Source organism: Mytilus galloprovincialis, chromosome 10, assembly GCF_965363235.1.
Source record: "Mytilus galloprovincialis chromosome 10, xbMytGall1.hap1.1, whole genome shotgun sequence".
NCBI lineage: Eukaryota > Metazoa > Mollusca > Bivalvia > Mytilida > Mytilidae > Mytilus > Mytilus galloprovincialis.
The window spans coordinates 60,070,268-60,088,588 of NC_134847.1; the positions used below are offsets into that span (position 1 = coordinate 60,070,268).

Genomic DNA, 18,321 nt, shown 5'->3' on the forward strand with positions numbered 1-18,321 from the left:
GCTAGTATATTCGGTGTATGGAAGGACTGTAAGGTGTACATGTCCAACTGGCAGGTGTCATCTGACCTTGACCTCATTTTTATGGTTCAGTGGTTATAGTTAAATTTTTGTGTTTTGGTCTGTTTTTTTCATACTATATGCAATAGGTCTACTATATTTGTTGTATGGAATGATTGTAAGGTGTACATGTCTAGCGGGCAGATGTCATGCGACCTTGACCTCATTTTCATGGTTCAGTGGTCAAAGTTAAGTTTTTGAGTTTTGGTCTTTTTATCTAATACTATATGCCATAGGTCAACTTTGTTTCTTGTATGGAAATATTTTATAATCTTTATGTCAGACGCGCCGGTTTCTTTTGACCGTGACCTCATTTTCACGGTTCATTGCACAGTGTTAAGTTTTTGTGTTTTGTTCTATTTTTCTTAAACTGTAAGTAATAGGTCAACTATATATGTTGTATAGGAGCATTGTTAGCTGTACATGTCTGCCTGGCATGGTTCATCTGACCTTGACCTCATTTTCAAGGTTCATTGGTCTTTGTTTAGTTATCTAGGTTAATTTTAAGTTTATGTGACAGTTATAATAAAGCTTTATACTTAGGACTATCAACATAATATCAATGATTAGTATAGAAGGCGAGACATTTCAGCGTGTGCACTCTTGTTAATATTAGCGGTATAACAATTATTTGTTGAAGATCTCACAAAAACAGTAATGTGTTTTATTTCTTATGATATTTTTACTGTTAGACTGTTATCCTGTTAGAATCAAATGCACTTATATAAATGGTGTAGAAGTTAGCATGCAGGAGAAACAGAAATTGGAGCAATCTAATTAAAATCATATGTATTTTAATGAAATCGTAGATCTATATTTTAATTAGATTGAAATTGGAGCATCGAAAATCCACATTACGTTTCTTATTACGGAAAAGTACATGCATTACGTACCATAAAAAAGTGACGTTTTGCGGAAATTCAAATGCTTAACATCGTGCCAAGAGTTAACTTCCTTGAAACTGCATCAGATGCCCTTAATTACTGTGCCTGATTTCAGAGTTTTACTTTGGCCCACTTCTAGCATTTCACACGTTCCACATCTGGGATCCCCCGCATTTTTGTATATCTGCCACCTTCTGTGTACTGAACTTTGCTCGCGTAAGAAGTTTCTTTAAATTTGGTGTATGGTGACGGCTGCCAATAAGCTGTGATTCATGGACTAGATCTTTCATTTTCTTTGATTGATGCAGAATAGGTAAGAACCCCTTAGCAGAATTAAAGATCTGTATCAGCAGACTTTAAATAGAAAGTGAAATACGGTCCGTGAATTAGAATCCGTAAAATATACAAACTACCACATGATGTTACTATTAGGCAACACCACAAGTCGTTACTATTAACGATAACAATTCTGTCTGATGAACTGTAGGAGATGTGGTGAAAGCGCTAACAGAAACAATGTTCGATTTATGATGTTATTTTTTTGTGTTTTTTTTTTATTTTAAAACTATATATATATACCATCACTGCTGGAGTTCAGAGGAAAGCAAGAAAATTCGACGTCATAATTGGATTTTAACCAATTAAGAACTGAGATCAAAAGAACCACATGTTGATTAAATTTTTTTATACAATGTGTGCAGAAAGGGATAAATTGACAAGGAATTAGAGAAATATATATATATGATGTGGTATGAGTGCCAATGAGACAACTCTCCATCCAAGTCACAATTTGTTAAAGTAAACCATTATAGGTCTTAGTATGGGTCTTCAACACGTTGCCTTGGCTAACACCAACAGCAAGCTTTAAAGCGCTCTAGATTTTATTTTTATGTTTTGCACTTTACTGAGTGAATACAGATATATATACATAATAAATGGGCTTAATTTAAACAGTCCAAGTTTTCAAACTTACTCTGACAGCAGTAATGGTAGACAAAACATAATGTACAGTCTAACCTATTAAGCTTGTTTAGTTCCTTTACTTTTACTTCTCTATTTTCTAGGAATTCCAGAAACAGTTGTCCACTGCCAGAAGAATTATAGTAGTTGGCAATGGAGGTATAGCTACAGAGTTGGTGTAAGTTATTAAAAAGGCAGGTTATATAGTTTAGGAATTTGGGGACTAAAGAAATAGCTACAGAATTGTTGTTAATAACTACAGGTGATTTTAGTGAGGTATGTTTGCTATTCATGTGCTCACTTTTTCTTAAGATACTTAATCACATTCTTACTTTATTTTTTGGACCAAAATGTTGTATACACATTTAACTTTTCCAAGCATTTCCATTCTTTCTAAATAGTTATAGCTCACCTGGCACAAAAAAGAAAATTTGTTTTTATCCTTTATGCTTACTTGGAGACCTGATTTTGACCCTTTATAAGGTTCACCTTTTCATTTATTTTCAAGTCATTTACCGAATAATGTTCACACTTTTGTTAATTTTCGAGTCATTAATTGGATTAGATTCACACAGTTATAAGTGTTTTTAGCATTATCAGTTATTATCTTAAATGTAGATGAATCATTTTCATAGTCATGTATCAAACATTACTGCAATTTTATCATACTAAAACTAAAAAATAGGTATATCAAATAGAATGGATGGGAGTTTACAAGGACATTTTCATAATTATAATACTTCTAACACATACCAGCAATCAAAATACATTAAATATAAAAATACCAAAATTACCAAGAAAATAAATATCATAATTATGTCTTTATGTTTAATTTATTTGGATTATGATTACCCTAAAGTCAGATATATCAGTTCTAGTTTGAATTGGTGTCAGTATTGCCTACAATTTTTTGCTCTACATTTTTATAATAACATATTTTTCCTTATATGCATATCATTTGAACTCTGGTGGATAGTTGTCTCATTCATAATTATACAATGCCTCCTTATTTTTAGGCAGGTAAGCTGCCTTATGCGAGCACCCTGGATTTTGGTTCCCCCCTGGGAATTTTTGAAAAAGTGCCATTTCTCTGATCTGGCAGGTCTGGTAGATTATTTATAACTAATTAGACATTTTTTTCACACTTTTTGTTATGAAAAACAATAAATATAAGGAAGATTACCTTAAATGATCGTCGATTTTCCCAAAACAATTGATGTTCCCCATTTGAAAAAGTGCTAATTAAAAAGTTAAGCATAGCTTTTTATCGTCTGTGCTTTTGATGAAGATGTAAGTGAGCTATTGTAAGCATAATTTCATTGCCGAAAATGTTTGTAATGAAGGCATTAAAATTTGCCAATTGGCGCATGGATATAATTTTGCGGCTATTTTTAATCAGTGACGCCGTTGAATTTGGTGGATTCCATCCCAATAAAGGTAAATATTTAAAAGCATTGTCTTACTTCCTCTCTGTATAAGTCTTGAATTTGTAAGAATACTTGATTATTTTATTTCTACATTGTATGAAGATATGTATTTTATTTAATTATTTAATGCAAGCTGATGTTATTATTATTTGTCATCGTGTCTCTCCGTACTTGCTATGTATCGTGGAAACCCCCAAACCCAACATTATACTCGATCAGGGCCTTTGCAATTTTAATCGGGACCTCATTTGAATACGTATTTATAGATTTTGTCGATGTCAAGGTCATTTCAAGATGGTTTCCTTCATCATGTTTTAGCTGAGGCTTTGGTGTTACAGACTGCTACATGTGCTTTGATATAGCCAAAGGCGCTTAAAAAATATTAAGATTACTACTTTATCAATAATTTGCTAATGGACAGCATTATTTCACTTCAAAAGTATATGATTGTAAAATATTAAGTACGAAATTTGTGACGCTTCCAAAGCCGTAATTGATTTTGATTTACAAGCATTTTTTATTTTCCCGGATATTTAAGGGAAAACGGTAGTATTTAATTTTCCCAGCATTAGGTTGGCCTTTTGTGTACCCAAGGCAGGTGAAGGAAGTCAAATTAGGAGCGCTGTGATTGGATGTATTAAGGGTACAATATATTTTTTATTTATCTATGAATAACTGCAGTGTGTATATTTACAACATAAATTTTGAAACCTATTGAAATATTTTCTAGAGAATTATTTGAAAAGACTTGCAAAATTTCATAAATTTGGTGCAAAATGATGGTGGGCATGGATAACATAAACAAGCTCCGATGGAAGTTGGTCATGATACTATTTGGCTTTAATTTTTAAAACACAATAATAAAGTACTAACACAACATATAACTGTTTTATCCAGGTTTTTATCTTAAAAAGTTGTAAATTTAGAAAATGTTAATATTGTCGCCTATGGCAGAATAAATAGTACCGTTTTCCCTTAAGCATTCGTGAAATTTTCAAGAATCATAACTTTTCGTTTCCTTCAGCAACTTGATACTGGTAAACCACTTTTCTATGAAATTACTGTGAAATAAAACTCGCATGGTACGAAAAGAAGCCTGTAGAAGGTAACGTTGTGCGTTACGAAGTTACGTTTTTAACAAGTTACAAACAGTATTTTTCTTAATTCCTACATCAATTATTTATAGAACAGATATATTATTTTATTATAACATTGGCAATGGATGACAGCGAATCCGTGATTAAGATATTTCACTAACAATTTCAAATAAAATTGGAATGAAAATGGGGAATGTGCTAAAAAGACAACAACACGATCAAAGAGCTGAGAACAGCCGAAGGCCACCAAATGGTCTTCAATGCAGCGAGAAACTCTCAAACATGAAGGCTTGCTTCAATTGACCCCTAAACAAAAGTTACTAGTTCAATGATTATGGAGTTCATGTCATACTAAACTTAAGTTGGAATTATACACAAGAATCTATAATTGAAAATCATACAAGACTAACAAAGGCCAGACGATCCTGACTTGGGACCTTAGAGAATTTAAGCATTACAAATGTAATTATAAGGGCCTCAATAAACATGAACATGGACAAAACTAAAACATAAAGATTTTAGACATGAATATATAAAAAAGAAGATGTAATATGATTGCCAATGAGACAACTGTCCACAAGAGACCAAAATGACACAGACATTAACAACTATAGGTCACTGTGCAGCCTTTGACAATGAGCAAAGCCCATACCCCATATAAAAGGCCCCAATAAGACAATGTAAAACAATTCAAACGAGAAAACTAACGGCCTTATTTATATAAAAAAATGAACGAAAAACAAATATGTAACACATAAACAAACGATTACCACTGAATTACAGGCTCCTGACTTGGGACAGGCACAAACGTAAATAATGTGGCGGGGTTGAACATGTTAGCGGTATCCCAACCCTCCCCTAACCTGGGACAGTGGTATAACAGTACAACATGAGAACGAACTATAAAAATCAGTTGAAAAAGGCTAACTCATTAGATGGACATACAAAAATACAAGTGGACGTGACATGAAGCCTTTATGCTACATTGAATATGTAAAAATTTTAAAGCAATAATGAATATTATACCTATTTGTATTTGTTTTTATTTCAGCTTGATTCCAATCTTTTGCAATGGCTAATACAAGAAGAGGCAAGGCATACATGTACATGTATATGTACAATACATGATTCTCTGTAGCAACTGGATTGTCTATTCACGCCTATAGTTCCACAACAACAATGAAACTCTAGACTACTACATGTACGATGTTATGAAAATATTTACATATACCTACATGTACATCTACATACATGATCAATTTTGAAGATTGTTTTTATACGACCGCAAAATTTGAAAATTTTTCGTCGTATATTGCTATCACGTTGGCATCGTCGTTGTCATTGTCTGCGTCGTCGTCGTCCGAATACTTTTAGTTTTCGCACTCTAACTTTAGTAAAAGTGAATGGAAATCTATGAAATTTTAACACAAGGTTTATGACCACAAAAGGAAGGTTGGTATTGATTTTGGGAGTTTTGGTCCCAACAATTTAGGAATTAGGGGCCAAACAGGGCCCAAATAAGCATTTTCTTGGTTTTCGCACTATAACTTTAGTTTAAGTTAATAGAAATCTATGAAATTTTGACACAAGGTTTATGACCACAAAAGAACGGTTGGGATTGATTTTGGGAGTTTTGGTTTCAACAGTTTAGGAATTAGGGGCCAAAAAAGGGCCCAAATAAGCATTTTTCTTGGTTTTCGCACAATAACTTTAGTTTAAGTAAATAGAAATCTATGAAATTTAAACACAAGGTTTATGACCATAAAAGGAAGGTTGGTATTGATTTTGGGAGTTTTGGTCCCAACAGAATAAGGGGCCCAAAGGGTCCAAAATTAAACTTTGTTTGATTTCATCAAAATTGAATAATTGGGGTTCTTTGATATGCGGAATCTAACTGTCATGACTGTGTATCTAGATTCTTAACTTTTGGTCCCGTTTTCAAATTGGTATACATTAAGGTCCAAAGGGTCCAAAATTAAACTTAGTTTGATTTTGACAAAAAAATGAATCAGTTAGGTTCTTTGATATGCTGAATCTAAAAATGTACTTAGATTCTTGATTATTGGCCCAGTTTTCAAGTTGGTCCAAATCGGGGTCCAAAATTAAACTTTGTTTGATTTCATCAAAAATTGAATAAATGGGGTTCTTTGATATACCAAATCTAACTGTGTATGTAGATTCTTCATTTTTGGTCCTGTTTTCAAATTGGTCTACACTAAAGTCCAAAGGGTCCAAAATTTAACTTAGTCTGATTTTAACAAAAATTGAAATCTTGGGGTTCTTTGATATGCTGAATCCAAAAATGTACTTTGATTTTTGTTTATGGGCCCAGTTTTCAAGTTGGTCCAAATCAGGATCTAAAATTATTATATTAAGTATTGTGCAATAGCAAGTCTTTTCAATTGCACAGTATTGCGCAATGGCAAGAAATATCTAATTGCACAATATTGTGAAATAGCAAATTTTTTTTTAATTAGAGTTATCTTTCTTTGTCCAGAATAGTAAGCAAGAAATATCTAAATGCAAAATATTGTGCAATAGCAAGATTTTTTTTTAATTGGAGTTATCTTTCTTTGTCCAGAATCAACTTAAATCTTTGTTATATACAATATACAATGTATATTCACTTTTTACTACCAACTGATAAATTGAAATAATCTTTACCGTTCAGTGATAACAAGCAGTTTTTTTACATCTTAATATTTTATGATGTATTTAAATGAGTAGTTATTGTTGCAAACTCCATTAGAAATTTTAATTGAGATTAGTTGTGGAATAAGGGAAAGGGGGATGTGATTAAAAAAATTGGGTTCAATTTTTCTCATTTGAAATTTCATAAATAAAAAAGAAAATTTCTTCAAAAATTTTTTTGAGAGGATTAATATTCAACAGCATAGTGAATTGCTCTAAGAGAAAACAAAAATTTTAAGTTCATTAGAACACATTCATTCTGTGTCAGAAACCTATGCTGTGTCAACTATTTAATCACAATCCAAATTTAGAGCTGAATCCAGCTTGAATGTTGTGTCCATACTTGCTCCAACCGTTCAGGGTTTAAACTCTGCGGTTGTATAAAGCTACGCCCTGTGGAGCATCTGGTTGCCAGGTGTAATCATGTCAACTAATACAACAAGTTTTGATTCAGCTTTCTGACAGGAATTATTTATAAACTTGCCAGCAGTTACAACAAATGAATATTATTAATTGAGTTAAAAATTAAGCTCATTTGGACAGTGAAGTGATTTTGACGCGTATTGAAGTAAACATTAAACATGTTAAACGTTTCAAATTGATATTGAATTATGTGTAAATGCAGCATTGATTTATTTAAGAAATTAAGAATAAAGAAATATTAAAAAAAGATGGACAAAATATTTGTATTAAATTTGTTGGAATTTTTGTCTTGCCAAAGATGACAGAGTCAAAAAGAGAGGCATACATGTATATATAGTTGTGTTGTTTTGTCAGCATGGTCAGCATCAACAATGTATTACAAAAATGTAGTTTGTGATTGTGTGATTAGGTCTAGTTTATGGGAGGTCAATGATATTTGGTACGCAGTTGTGTTAGCATAGGTATATCTCATTACCTGATTACCAGAATATTTAGCCCCACCCCCTTTGTCATAGTCAATTGACTCTGAAACTTAGTTTACATGTATTAGTTTTTGATTAGGTCAGTTATTGAGGAACCACTAGTGAATGGTCAATGATATTTGGTGTGCAGTTGTATAAACTTTGTCACTTTCAATTTCTATTGAGGATATTTGACCCTGCCCCCTAAATTATTCTCTTTTTACTTGGAAACTTACATTACTTTGAAATTTCATAAAGCTTTTGATTATTTCACTATGAAGGAAACCAATCGTCGTAAGTCAATGATGATTGCCATGAAGGTGAAGAAGCATTAGTACATTTCAGTTCCATAGAGGATATTTGGTCCTTACCCCTCGGTCATATGCATGATCTATTGACTTTGACTATAATTATGTTAATATAATATGTAGAGACAACAACATCTGGGTTACCGCAAGGTGATAGTTTTATTGAGTCGACATGTTTCGCCCCTAATGCGGCGTCATCAGGACAATATTACAGAGTTTACATGTTCATAAAGTGTATATAATGCGGTTGTATTAATTATGACGTAAAAGAATAAAAGTGAAAGTGAAAATGTAAAATAGTGTTCATAATGTAGCAAGAATAAAAGTTAAGTTTCTGGTGGTAATATTGTAGAAATGATGGAAGTGGCTCATAAAATGTCAGTTCATTTCCAAATTGGACAACACCCCATTGGCCATCCCGTACCAATTCAACTGGCTTCGCTCCGAGGGAGGTACTGCTTCCATTGAATTAGTAAAAGGTGAAGTGTATGATCGCCGCAATTCTGGGAATGGTAAATCTTGGTAGATGTGTTCGAGGTATTGTAGGTGGTTCTGGCTGCGGATGAATTTAATGTTCAATTTCCGTAAGGTTCTAAAGTGGGCTAAGTGTTTCTCTTGGATGGTTATCGTAGTAGGAGCAGATGCGGTTGTATTATCCTTCATATCTTCGTCGCGGGTTTTCTTTTCTTCGAGGTATGGGCGGTTTCTTCAGTAAGGTTGGTGGTAGAATGGAACTGGTCGGTAGACATGAGGCTAACGGTTGTAACTACAACGCAGGATGGCTAAGGTGGATCGTGTGCGGATGCAGGGGTTCACAGAAAAATAAATAATATGTAACGAGTGAACCAACACCTTCTAACGGAAAAGCTGGTAGAGTAACCAAGATGGATACCGAAGTATGCTGCGGTTGTCTTAAAACCTCATGGAAATATAATATGTAGAGACAACAACATCTGGGTTACCGCAAGGTGATAGTTTTATTGAGTCGACATGTTTCGCCGCTAATGCGGCGTCATCAGGACAATATTACAGAGTTTACATGTTCATAAAGTGTATATAATGCGGTTGTATTAATTATGACGTAAAAGAATAAAAGTGAAAGTGAAAATGTAAAATAGTGTTCATAATGTAGCAAGAATAAAAGTTAAGTTTCTGGTAGTAATATTGTAGAAATGATGGAAGTGGCTCATAAAATGTCAGTTCATTTCCAAATTGGACAACACCCCATTGGCCATCCCGTACCAATTCAACTGGCTTCGCTCCGAGGGAGGTACTGCTTCCATTGAATTAGTAAAAGGTGAAGTGTATGATCGCCGCAATTCTGGGAATGGTAAATCTTGGTAGATGTGTTCGAGGTATTGTAGGTGGTTTGGCTGCGGATGAATTTAATGTTCAATTTCTGTAAGGTTCTAAAGTGGGCTAAGTGTTTCTCTTGGATGGTTATCGTAGTAGGAGCGGATGCGGTTGTATTATCCTTCATATCTTCGTCGCGGGTTTTCTTTTCCTCGAGGTATGGGCGGTTTCTTCAGTAAGGTTGGTGGTAGAATGGAACTGGTCGGTAGACATGAGGCTAACGGTTGTAACTACAACGCAGGACGGCTAAGGTGGATCGTGTGCGGATGCAGGGGTTCACAGAAAAATAAATAATATGTAACGAGTGAACCAACACCTTCTAACGGAAAAGCCGGTAGAGTAACCAAGATGGATACCGAAGTATGCTGCGGTTATCTTAAAACCTCATGGAAATATAATATGTAGAGACAACAACATCTGGGTTACCGCAAGGTGATAGTTATATTGAGTCGACATGTTTCGCCGCTAATGCGGCGTCATCAGGACAATATTACAGAGTTTACATGTTCATAAAGTGTATATAATGCGGTTGTATTAATTATGACGTAAAAGAATAAAAGTGAAAGTGAAAATGTAAAATAGTGTTCATAATGTAGCAAGAATAAAAGTTAAGTTTCTGGTGGTAATATTGTAGAAATGATGGAAGTGGCTCATAAAATGTCAGTTCATTTCCAAATTGGACAACACCCCATTGGCCATCTCGTACCAATTCAACTGGCTTCGCTCCGAGGGAGGTACTGCTTCCATTGAATTAGTAAAAGGTGAAGTGTATGATCGCCGCAATTCTGGGAATGGTAAATCTTGGTAGATGTGTTCGAGGTATTGTAGGTGGTTCTGGCTGTTATAATTATGTTAGTTTAAGATACCAGTAATCTATGTGTTAGGGTTTGTTTAAAGGGGACAACTTATGAGAAGTCAATGTTATTTGGTAAGCAGTTGTATAAGTGTTGGCACATCTTATTTCCATAGGGATTGTTCAGCCCTGTACAATCAGTCATGGATCATTGTCTTTGGATATATTTTACATGTTAATGCATTTCTATTTTAATTGTATTATTTGTATTATCAAAATAACAAATAGGCAAAACATGTCTCTGTATTAAAAGCTGATTATAGATAAGACATGTACAATTATTATAAAGATAAGAATATGTGGAATGATAGCCAATGCATCATAATGAGACAACTATATATATATCCACCAAAATAAATGAAGAAAGTAAGCAATTATAGTTAGGCAACCATACAGGCTTCAAAAAATGTTGTATCATTGCTAGGCCATTATAACAACATCAGCATTTATTGTAATATAACTTACAAGAAAATTACACCACTTAAGATAGTTTCAGCTATGATTTGATGATTGTGCATACAATGTAGGTGCACCAACTGATGCAACTAAAACTGCTAATATGGCATATTAATACTTTAGAATATAGTTGAATTAAACCATACACCACTGCTGGACCCCATTATTGAAATTATTAATCTGATAAGAATAATCCTCCATGCAGCTTGTAACTATTAGCAAAACCTACATGTATACTGCATAGTAAGCTTTAAAAGACCAGAAAATTACAAATGTAAAACAATAAAACTACAGCAGCCTGATTTACGTACAAAACAATTATGAAAAATGGATATGATATACAGCAACAATTACCAAATTACTGGGTCCTCAATATGGACAGGCACAATTTTAACTCTTCCCTTACATGTGACAGTGTACAGTATGTGCATAATCGCAGATATTAAATATTAAAAAAAAATAATTGGACATAACTTTTGAAAGTGGCAGGATTGGATAGTGAAAACTTTAGGGTACAAACATTATTCAATACTTGAGAAATAGCAGAGATAATATTTTCACCAATTTTTCAACAATATTCGTCTTAACTTCTGCCAAGTTTGCCTCTCCTTTTTTGTACTTAACTGCCTACAGCGCCTTTGGTGCTTTGATTTATTATAAGGTGATTTTATGTGACCGCCCAAAAACATTTCGGGTCATATATTAGTATCAAGTTGTCATCGTCGTAGTCAGCGCCGTCCGAAGACACTTGGTTTCCGGCCAAGAACTTTAGTTTAAGTGAATGAATCTATGAAATTTTAACACAAGGTTTGAAACCACAAAAGGAAGGTCTGAATTGATTTTGGGGGTTATGGTTCCAACAGTTTTGGAATAAGGGGCCCAAAAGGGGTCAAAATAAGTGTTTTTCTAGGTTCCAGACAATAACTTGTGTGTTAACGTATGGATCTTTCTGAAATTGTACCACAAGGTTCCATATCACAAAGGGAATGCTGGGATTGAGTTTTGGGATAATTACCTCAAAGGTTCAGGAATTAGGGGACAAAAAGGGGAAAAACAAGCAATTTTCTAGTTTCCAGACTATAACTTGTGTTTAGGTGTATGGATCTCTCTAAAATTGTAATTCAAGGTATCACAACACAAAATAATTTTTTTCATATTTTTTTTTTTCTTAAAAATTCCATTGTTCCATTGATAAAAAAATTGATCACATTTCCAAATTCAGACAGTATCAAGCTGGAATATTGTGTCCAAACTTGCACCAACTGTTCAGTGTTTGACAACTCTGGTCATATCAGTCTGCACTGAGTGAAGCATTTTATTTTATCTTGATATTTACCAACTTGGTGTTGAAGATGAATATATATTCATAGGAAGTTTGTTTGGTCCTAAGATTGTTTTGAAGAGACGTTTATTTTTTCATTTGACGATTCATAACAGACATGTATGTACAACTGGCTAAAGGAAATAAAAATGGAAAACATCAGAAAAAATGTCTGACTTGACAAATAATTTGCTAGATTGCAGTACTGATGATTCTTCGAATAATTAAGGCAGGTTGGAGGGTAGGACCCAAGCTATTTCCATACAATATATAGCTTAAACCTTTCCTTCATAATGACGCCTTTTGTTGCCACTCCTTTACTCCATAATGACGCCTTTTGACGCCTGTGCAGTGCCTCGATTAAAACATCTTACCTACGAAAAATCTGTACCAAACTTAATAAAATTTGTATCTAATATAAAGAGGATATTCATGGGAATATCTGACTGGAATTTCATTGATGAAATATTCGTTTTCGCAATGCATTAAGGGAGCTACCATTTGATTTTTATGGGGGGGCTAGGATGAAAAATTTTGTCCTGCTTTTTTTTTTAGTTGTAATCTCTGTCCTGCCTTTTTATTTTTTACTCTATTCGGTCCTGCCTTTTTTTTACTAGTTTATCCTGACTTTTTTTACACAAATTGTCATCCTGCCTTTTTTTTTTAACAAATTTCTCATCCTGCCTTTTTTTTTAACTCAAAACTCCTGTCCTGCCTATTTTTTTCAAATTTCATCCTAGCCCCCCCATAAAAATCAAATGGTAGCTCCCTAATACTTAAAACCTGATGATCTTTTTTTTTTTGAAAAGTCCTATGCATAGCAAGTATGTGAAAAAAAAAATTCCATGGAGGAAAGGGTTAAGAAATGTTTGAATTACTCTTTTCAAAGTTAAAAAGATATTGAAGGTTTGCTGTTCATGAGTTATTGTTCTTGACACTTTGCATATTTGTTTGCAATGAAATGATAAAAGTATTAAAAGGAGTGCCTTGAGATATATAAACACCCTTGGGGCCTAAGGAATATCACTGTTCAAAAAAGGAAAATTAACAATAAGGATGAACAAATCATCCATTTTGTTTTAATTTTTTGTGAAGAGTTTCCCATGTGAAACTAAAATATCTAACGGTATTCTAAGAAGGACAGTTATTGCTATTTATACTTGGTTGCTTAAGGTTAGTTTCTTTCGGTAATTTTTTTAGCAGTGTATTCAGAAAACTCCTGAATATTTAAAAAAAAATATTATTAAGATAATGGTAATTGTTGTTAAATTAATGGAGGATATTTTAACAAAAATAATAATTTAATTGCCGACATCAATTTGTAATTTTTGATAACCCAGATATTATGATTAAAAGTTCTCTGTCCTTCTGGTTAGTTATGTTGATACTTAAGTCTGGATCAATACCATCTTTAATTTCATTCCTAACAAACTTCTTAACCGAACGTCTTAACCGAGAATATCAAGAAATATTTTTAATCTGAAAGGAGTGTTAAGTTAGGCTGATTAATGAATAAATAACTGAATAAAACTTGATTCAAGAGAATTATCTGAATATTGATAAGGACATTAAATGATTTGTATTGAGTTATGGTTAAATCTAGCACAGTTCTGATTTGTCATTCAACTCATGAAATCAATTTGAGAATCAATTATAATTGGATAGAAATACGGTTGTTTTGTGTTTGTTTGTATTATTGTATAAATTACACATTTTCATTGAAGAAAACAGCTGAATCTGATAGTTTGTATATTAACTGCCCTTAGTAGCTTATTAAACAGAAGACATTTTTGCATTAAAAACAAACTTTGATTTGTATTGAGTAAAGAGGAAAGGTGCTGAGCTTTGCAACTGATCCATGCCGATGATGTCAAGCATTAAAAACAAAACATACACATTTTGAGTTTCTATATTGCAGACTCATATATACAAAACTTTGGGATATCTATACCTTTTGAATTCACCTTTTCAGAATCTAAAGAACTATGGGTAATCTCATTGTTTGTACACCAAAATAAAAATATTGTTACGTCATTGGTTGAATTTCTATTGTTTATCACGTTTTAAACCAATCACAATGTTTTGGTGTACGCTTTTGGAAATACTACCCAGAATGCATTAGATTCTGAAACAGCGAGTTGTAAAAGGAACTAAGGCCTGAAAAGATAAAATTACATTTCACCTATGTGCATGCAGCTGCACTTGTTTGTGTTTTAAGACTTCAATATTGATTTGGTGAGAATTGAATGAAGTTACGTAATGACTGGATTTTGAAAAGCTTTAAATGCTAGACATAAGTATAGAACTTAATTATTGTAACCAAGGGATTTCTTTTTCAAGTTTCTGTCAATTCAGAAATGATAGTGTTGTTTTGTTTGTTTTTTTAAATTTGTATAATCTGGTCTTAATCCTGTTCTTGTTGAACTAAAAAAAACAACATTCATAGTATTTCAAGGACAAAAAAAAAAACCAAGTAAATACATGTCGACATCTAGATTTGAAGCTGAATATGATAATATTATGAATATATGGAGAAACATTTGTTTGGGTACTGTAAATTAAGAAACTATTGTAATGATTTTTGCAACAGTATCAGGTTTGCAGTTAAATTAACTTCAGTAGAGAGTTCTGTCCAAATACTTTTGCAATCACATTAACTAGATTTTGTATTTCTGACAGTGGAAGAATATGCAGTAATATTTGCATTCATTAATTTCTGAATTTACAGTATTGGACGGAACAGTTTAAATGTAAATCAAAACATTTTTTGTATAGCCTGTGATGTTTAGTAGATGGAGGCAGACATAGAGATCCTCAATTGTTGTCTGCAGAATCAATATTTAGGTTCAGGCTGTAGAGGAGTAAAAATGGGTACCTAATTTTTGTAATCAACTGAAATCTTCTACTGGAATTTTCAGAAAAATTTATGAAGGAGGGTACTTAATGAATCAAGTGATTGTTTTGTAGTAATCAACCTTTAGTTATTAACCTAGATGCCTGAAATGTCACATGCAGATGGCACATATGTTGAAGTTATGCACCTGCTATTATGGAACTGCTTGAACAAAAAGTTCTCATTTTCCATACTGGCAAAATTTATGAATGAGTGAGCAAATTTCAACTTCTACAGTTTTCATCCAAGATCCTCAGTTTTTAAAGAAAGATTGTGCATTTGGACACCTGTTGAAGTTGTGCACCTGCCAGTGCAGAATTGTTTGGAAATATTATGTCTTATTTTTATACCACCGCAAAAATTTTAATTTTTCGTCATATATTGCTATCACGTTGGCGTCGTCGTCCGAATACTTTTAGTTTTCGCACTCTAACTTTAGTAAAAGTGAATAGAAATTGATGAAATTTTGACCCAAGGTTTATGACCACAAAAGGAAGGTTGGGATTGATTTTGGGAGTTTTGGTCCCAACATTTTGGGAATTAGGGGCCAAAAAGGGCCCAAATAAGCATTTTCTTGGTTTTTGCACTATAACTTTAGTTTAAGTGAATAGAAATCTATGAAATTTTGACACAAGGTTTATGACCACAAAAGGAAGGTTGTGGTTGATTTTGGGAGTTTTGGTCCCAACAGTTTAGGAATTAAGGGCCAAAAAAGGGCCCAAATAAGCATTATTCTTGGTTTTCGCACAATAACTTTAGTATAAGTAAATAGAAATCAGTGAAATTTAAACACAAGGTTTATGACCACAAAAGGAAGGTTGGGATTGATTTTGGGAGTTGAGGTCCCAACAGTTTAGGAATTAGGGGCCAAAAAGGGGCCCAAATAAGCATTATTCTTGGTCTTCGCACCATAACTTAAGTATAAGTAAATAGAAATCTATGAAATTTAAACACAAGGTTTATGACCATAAAAGGAAGGTTAGGTTTGATTTTGGGAGTTTTGGTCCCAACAGTTAAGGAATAAGGGGCCCAAAGGGTCCAAAATTGAACTTTGTTTGATTTCATTAAAAATTGAATAATTGGGGTTCTTTGATATGCTAAATCTAACTGTGTATGTAAATTCTTAATTTTTGGTCCCGTTTTCAAATTGGTCTACATTAAGGTCCAAAGGGTCCAAAATTGAACTTAGTTTGATTTTAACAAAAATTGAATCCTTGGGGTTCTTTAATATGTTGAATCTAAAAATGTATTTAGATTTTTGATTATTGACCCAGTTTTCAAGTTGGTCCAAATCGGGGTCCAAAATTAAACTTTGTTTGATTTCATCAAAAAATTGAATAATTGGGGTTCTTTGATGCCAAATCTAACTGTGTATGTAGATTCTTAATTTTTGGTCCCGTTTTCAAATTGGTCTACATTAAAGTCCAAAGGGTCCAAAATTAAACTAAATTTGATTTTAACAAAAATTGAATTCTTGGGCTTTTTTGATATGCTGAATTTAAACATGTACTTATATTTTTGTTTATGGGCCCAGTTTTCAAGTTGGTTCAAATCAGGATCCAAAATTATTATATTAAGTATTGTGCAATAGCAAGAAATTTTCAATTGCACAGTATTCAGCAATAGCAAGAAATCTTCAATTGCACAGTATTGTGCAATAGCAAGAAATTTTCAATTGCTCAGTATTGCGCAATAGCAAGAAATCTTCAATTGCACAGTATTTTGCAATAGCAAATATTTTCAATTGCACAGTATTGCGCAATAGCCAGAAATATCTAATTGCATAATATTGTGCAATAGCAAGAAATTTTCAATTGATTGGAGTTATCTTTCTTTGTCCAGAATAGTAGTTGAGTCAACTTAAATCATTGTTTTATACAATATACAATGTATATTCACTTTTACTACCAACTGATAAATTAAAACAATCTTAACCCTTCAGTGATAACAAGCACCTTTTGTTACATTTTAATATTTTATGATGTATTTAAATGAGTAGTTATTGTTGCAAACTCCATTAGAAATTTGAATTGAGATCAGTTTTGGAAAAAGAGAAAGGGGGATGTGAAAAAAAAAATGGGGTGGGGGGGGGGGGGGGTTAAATTTTTCTCATTTCAGATTTCATAAATAAAAAGAAAATTTCCTCAAACATTTTTTTGAGAGGATTAATATTCAACAGCATAGTGAATTGCTCAAAGTTTTTATTATAAAACTAATATACATAAACTTTTTCTGAAGAAAATTCTTTTATTTGTCCAGATTTAAAAGAAATTTACTTTTATTATAACTATTTGCTTCCAGCCAACAATTTGAAGACATGTTTTCCGTATGCAGTTACCTCAGCATGATCTTTCTCGTAAAAATATGGAATCACAATCTTCAAGTGCAAGGGGAAAACAAATGTGAACATCGCTCAGTCACCAAAATAAAGTGTATATCTTATTGTACATGTTATACATATGCTAACCTGAATATCCATGCTACTTTGTTGATTGTTTTATACAAAGGTGACAATCGGTAAACACAACCATTAAATTAGTTGCCATATTTTCACAACAACACTAACCAAGTGAAATATTTTTTGGATGATAATACGATTAGGATACATAGAAAATGATAAAATCGTGCACAAAAGACTTAAGTTTAAGATGAATGCATACATTGATCCAAGAATTGGATTGACATTATTTTTAATCAGTCGCTCCTTTCATATGGCTTTTATGTTTTGTTGCAGGAAACCTTTACATGCAGTCTGGGATTAACTTATTTTTAACATTACCAACTGTCTTAGAATGTCATGAAAATCTGATTTAAGAAGGTCTACAATATTAAGAAATACCATTTGAAAAAAAAAAAAACAGTTTGAATAGTTTATATTTTTCTGTATTTTACTGATTTCATTATTACTTATAAATTATTTTTTCTTTTCTTCAGTTAACATTAAGATACATACAGTCTTAGAATAAATTTTCCAGACATCAATTAATTACTTTGACATAATTTCATCGATTTTATGAAATTTCGTTTGAAACATTTTTATACGACCGCAAAAATTTTAATTTTTTGGTCGTATATTGCTATCACGTTGGCGTCGTCCGAATACTTTTAGTTTTCGCACTCTAACTTTAGTAAAAGTG

The 18,321-nt window shown here is 32.8% G+C and overlaps 1 protein-coding gene and 1 long non-coding RNA gene across 3 annotated transcripts in view; both read left to right on the forward strand.

Annotated features, from left to right (window-relative positions):
* Positions 1 to 18,321, forward strand: part of LOC143048006 (pyridine nucleotide-disulfide oxidoreductase domain-containing protein 1-like) — an 85,901-nt gene that overhangs the window by 29,414 nt on the left and 38,166 nt on the right. For both annotated transcript variants that reach the window (XM_076221423.1, XM_076221424.1), the window contains exon 6: positions 2,006 to 2,079. In XM_076221423.1, coding sequence (XP_076077538.1) covers positions 2,006 to 2,079 — 74 coding nt within the window. The remainder of the gene's footprint in view (positions 1 to 2,005; positions 2,080 to 18,321) is intronic.
* Positions 2,850 to 7,289, forward strand: LOC143048007 (uncharacterized). The gene is made up of 2 exons (XR_012969709.1): positions 2,850 to 4,433; positions 5,477 to 7,289. It is a non-coding gene; the product is annotated as an uncharacterized LOC143048007 (long non-coding RNA).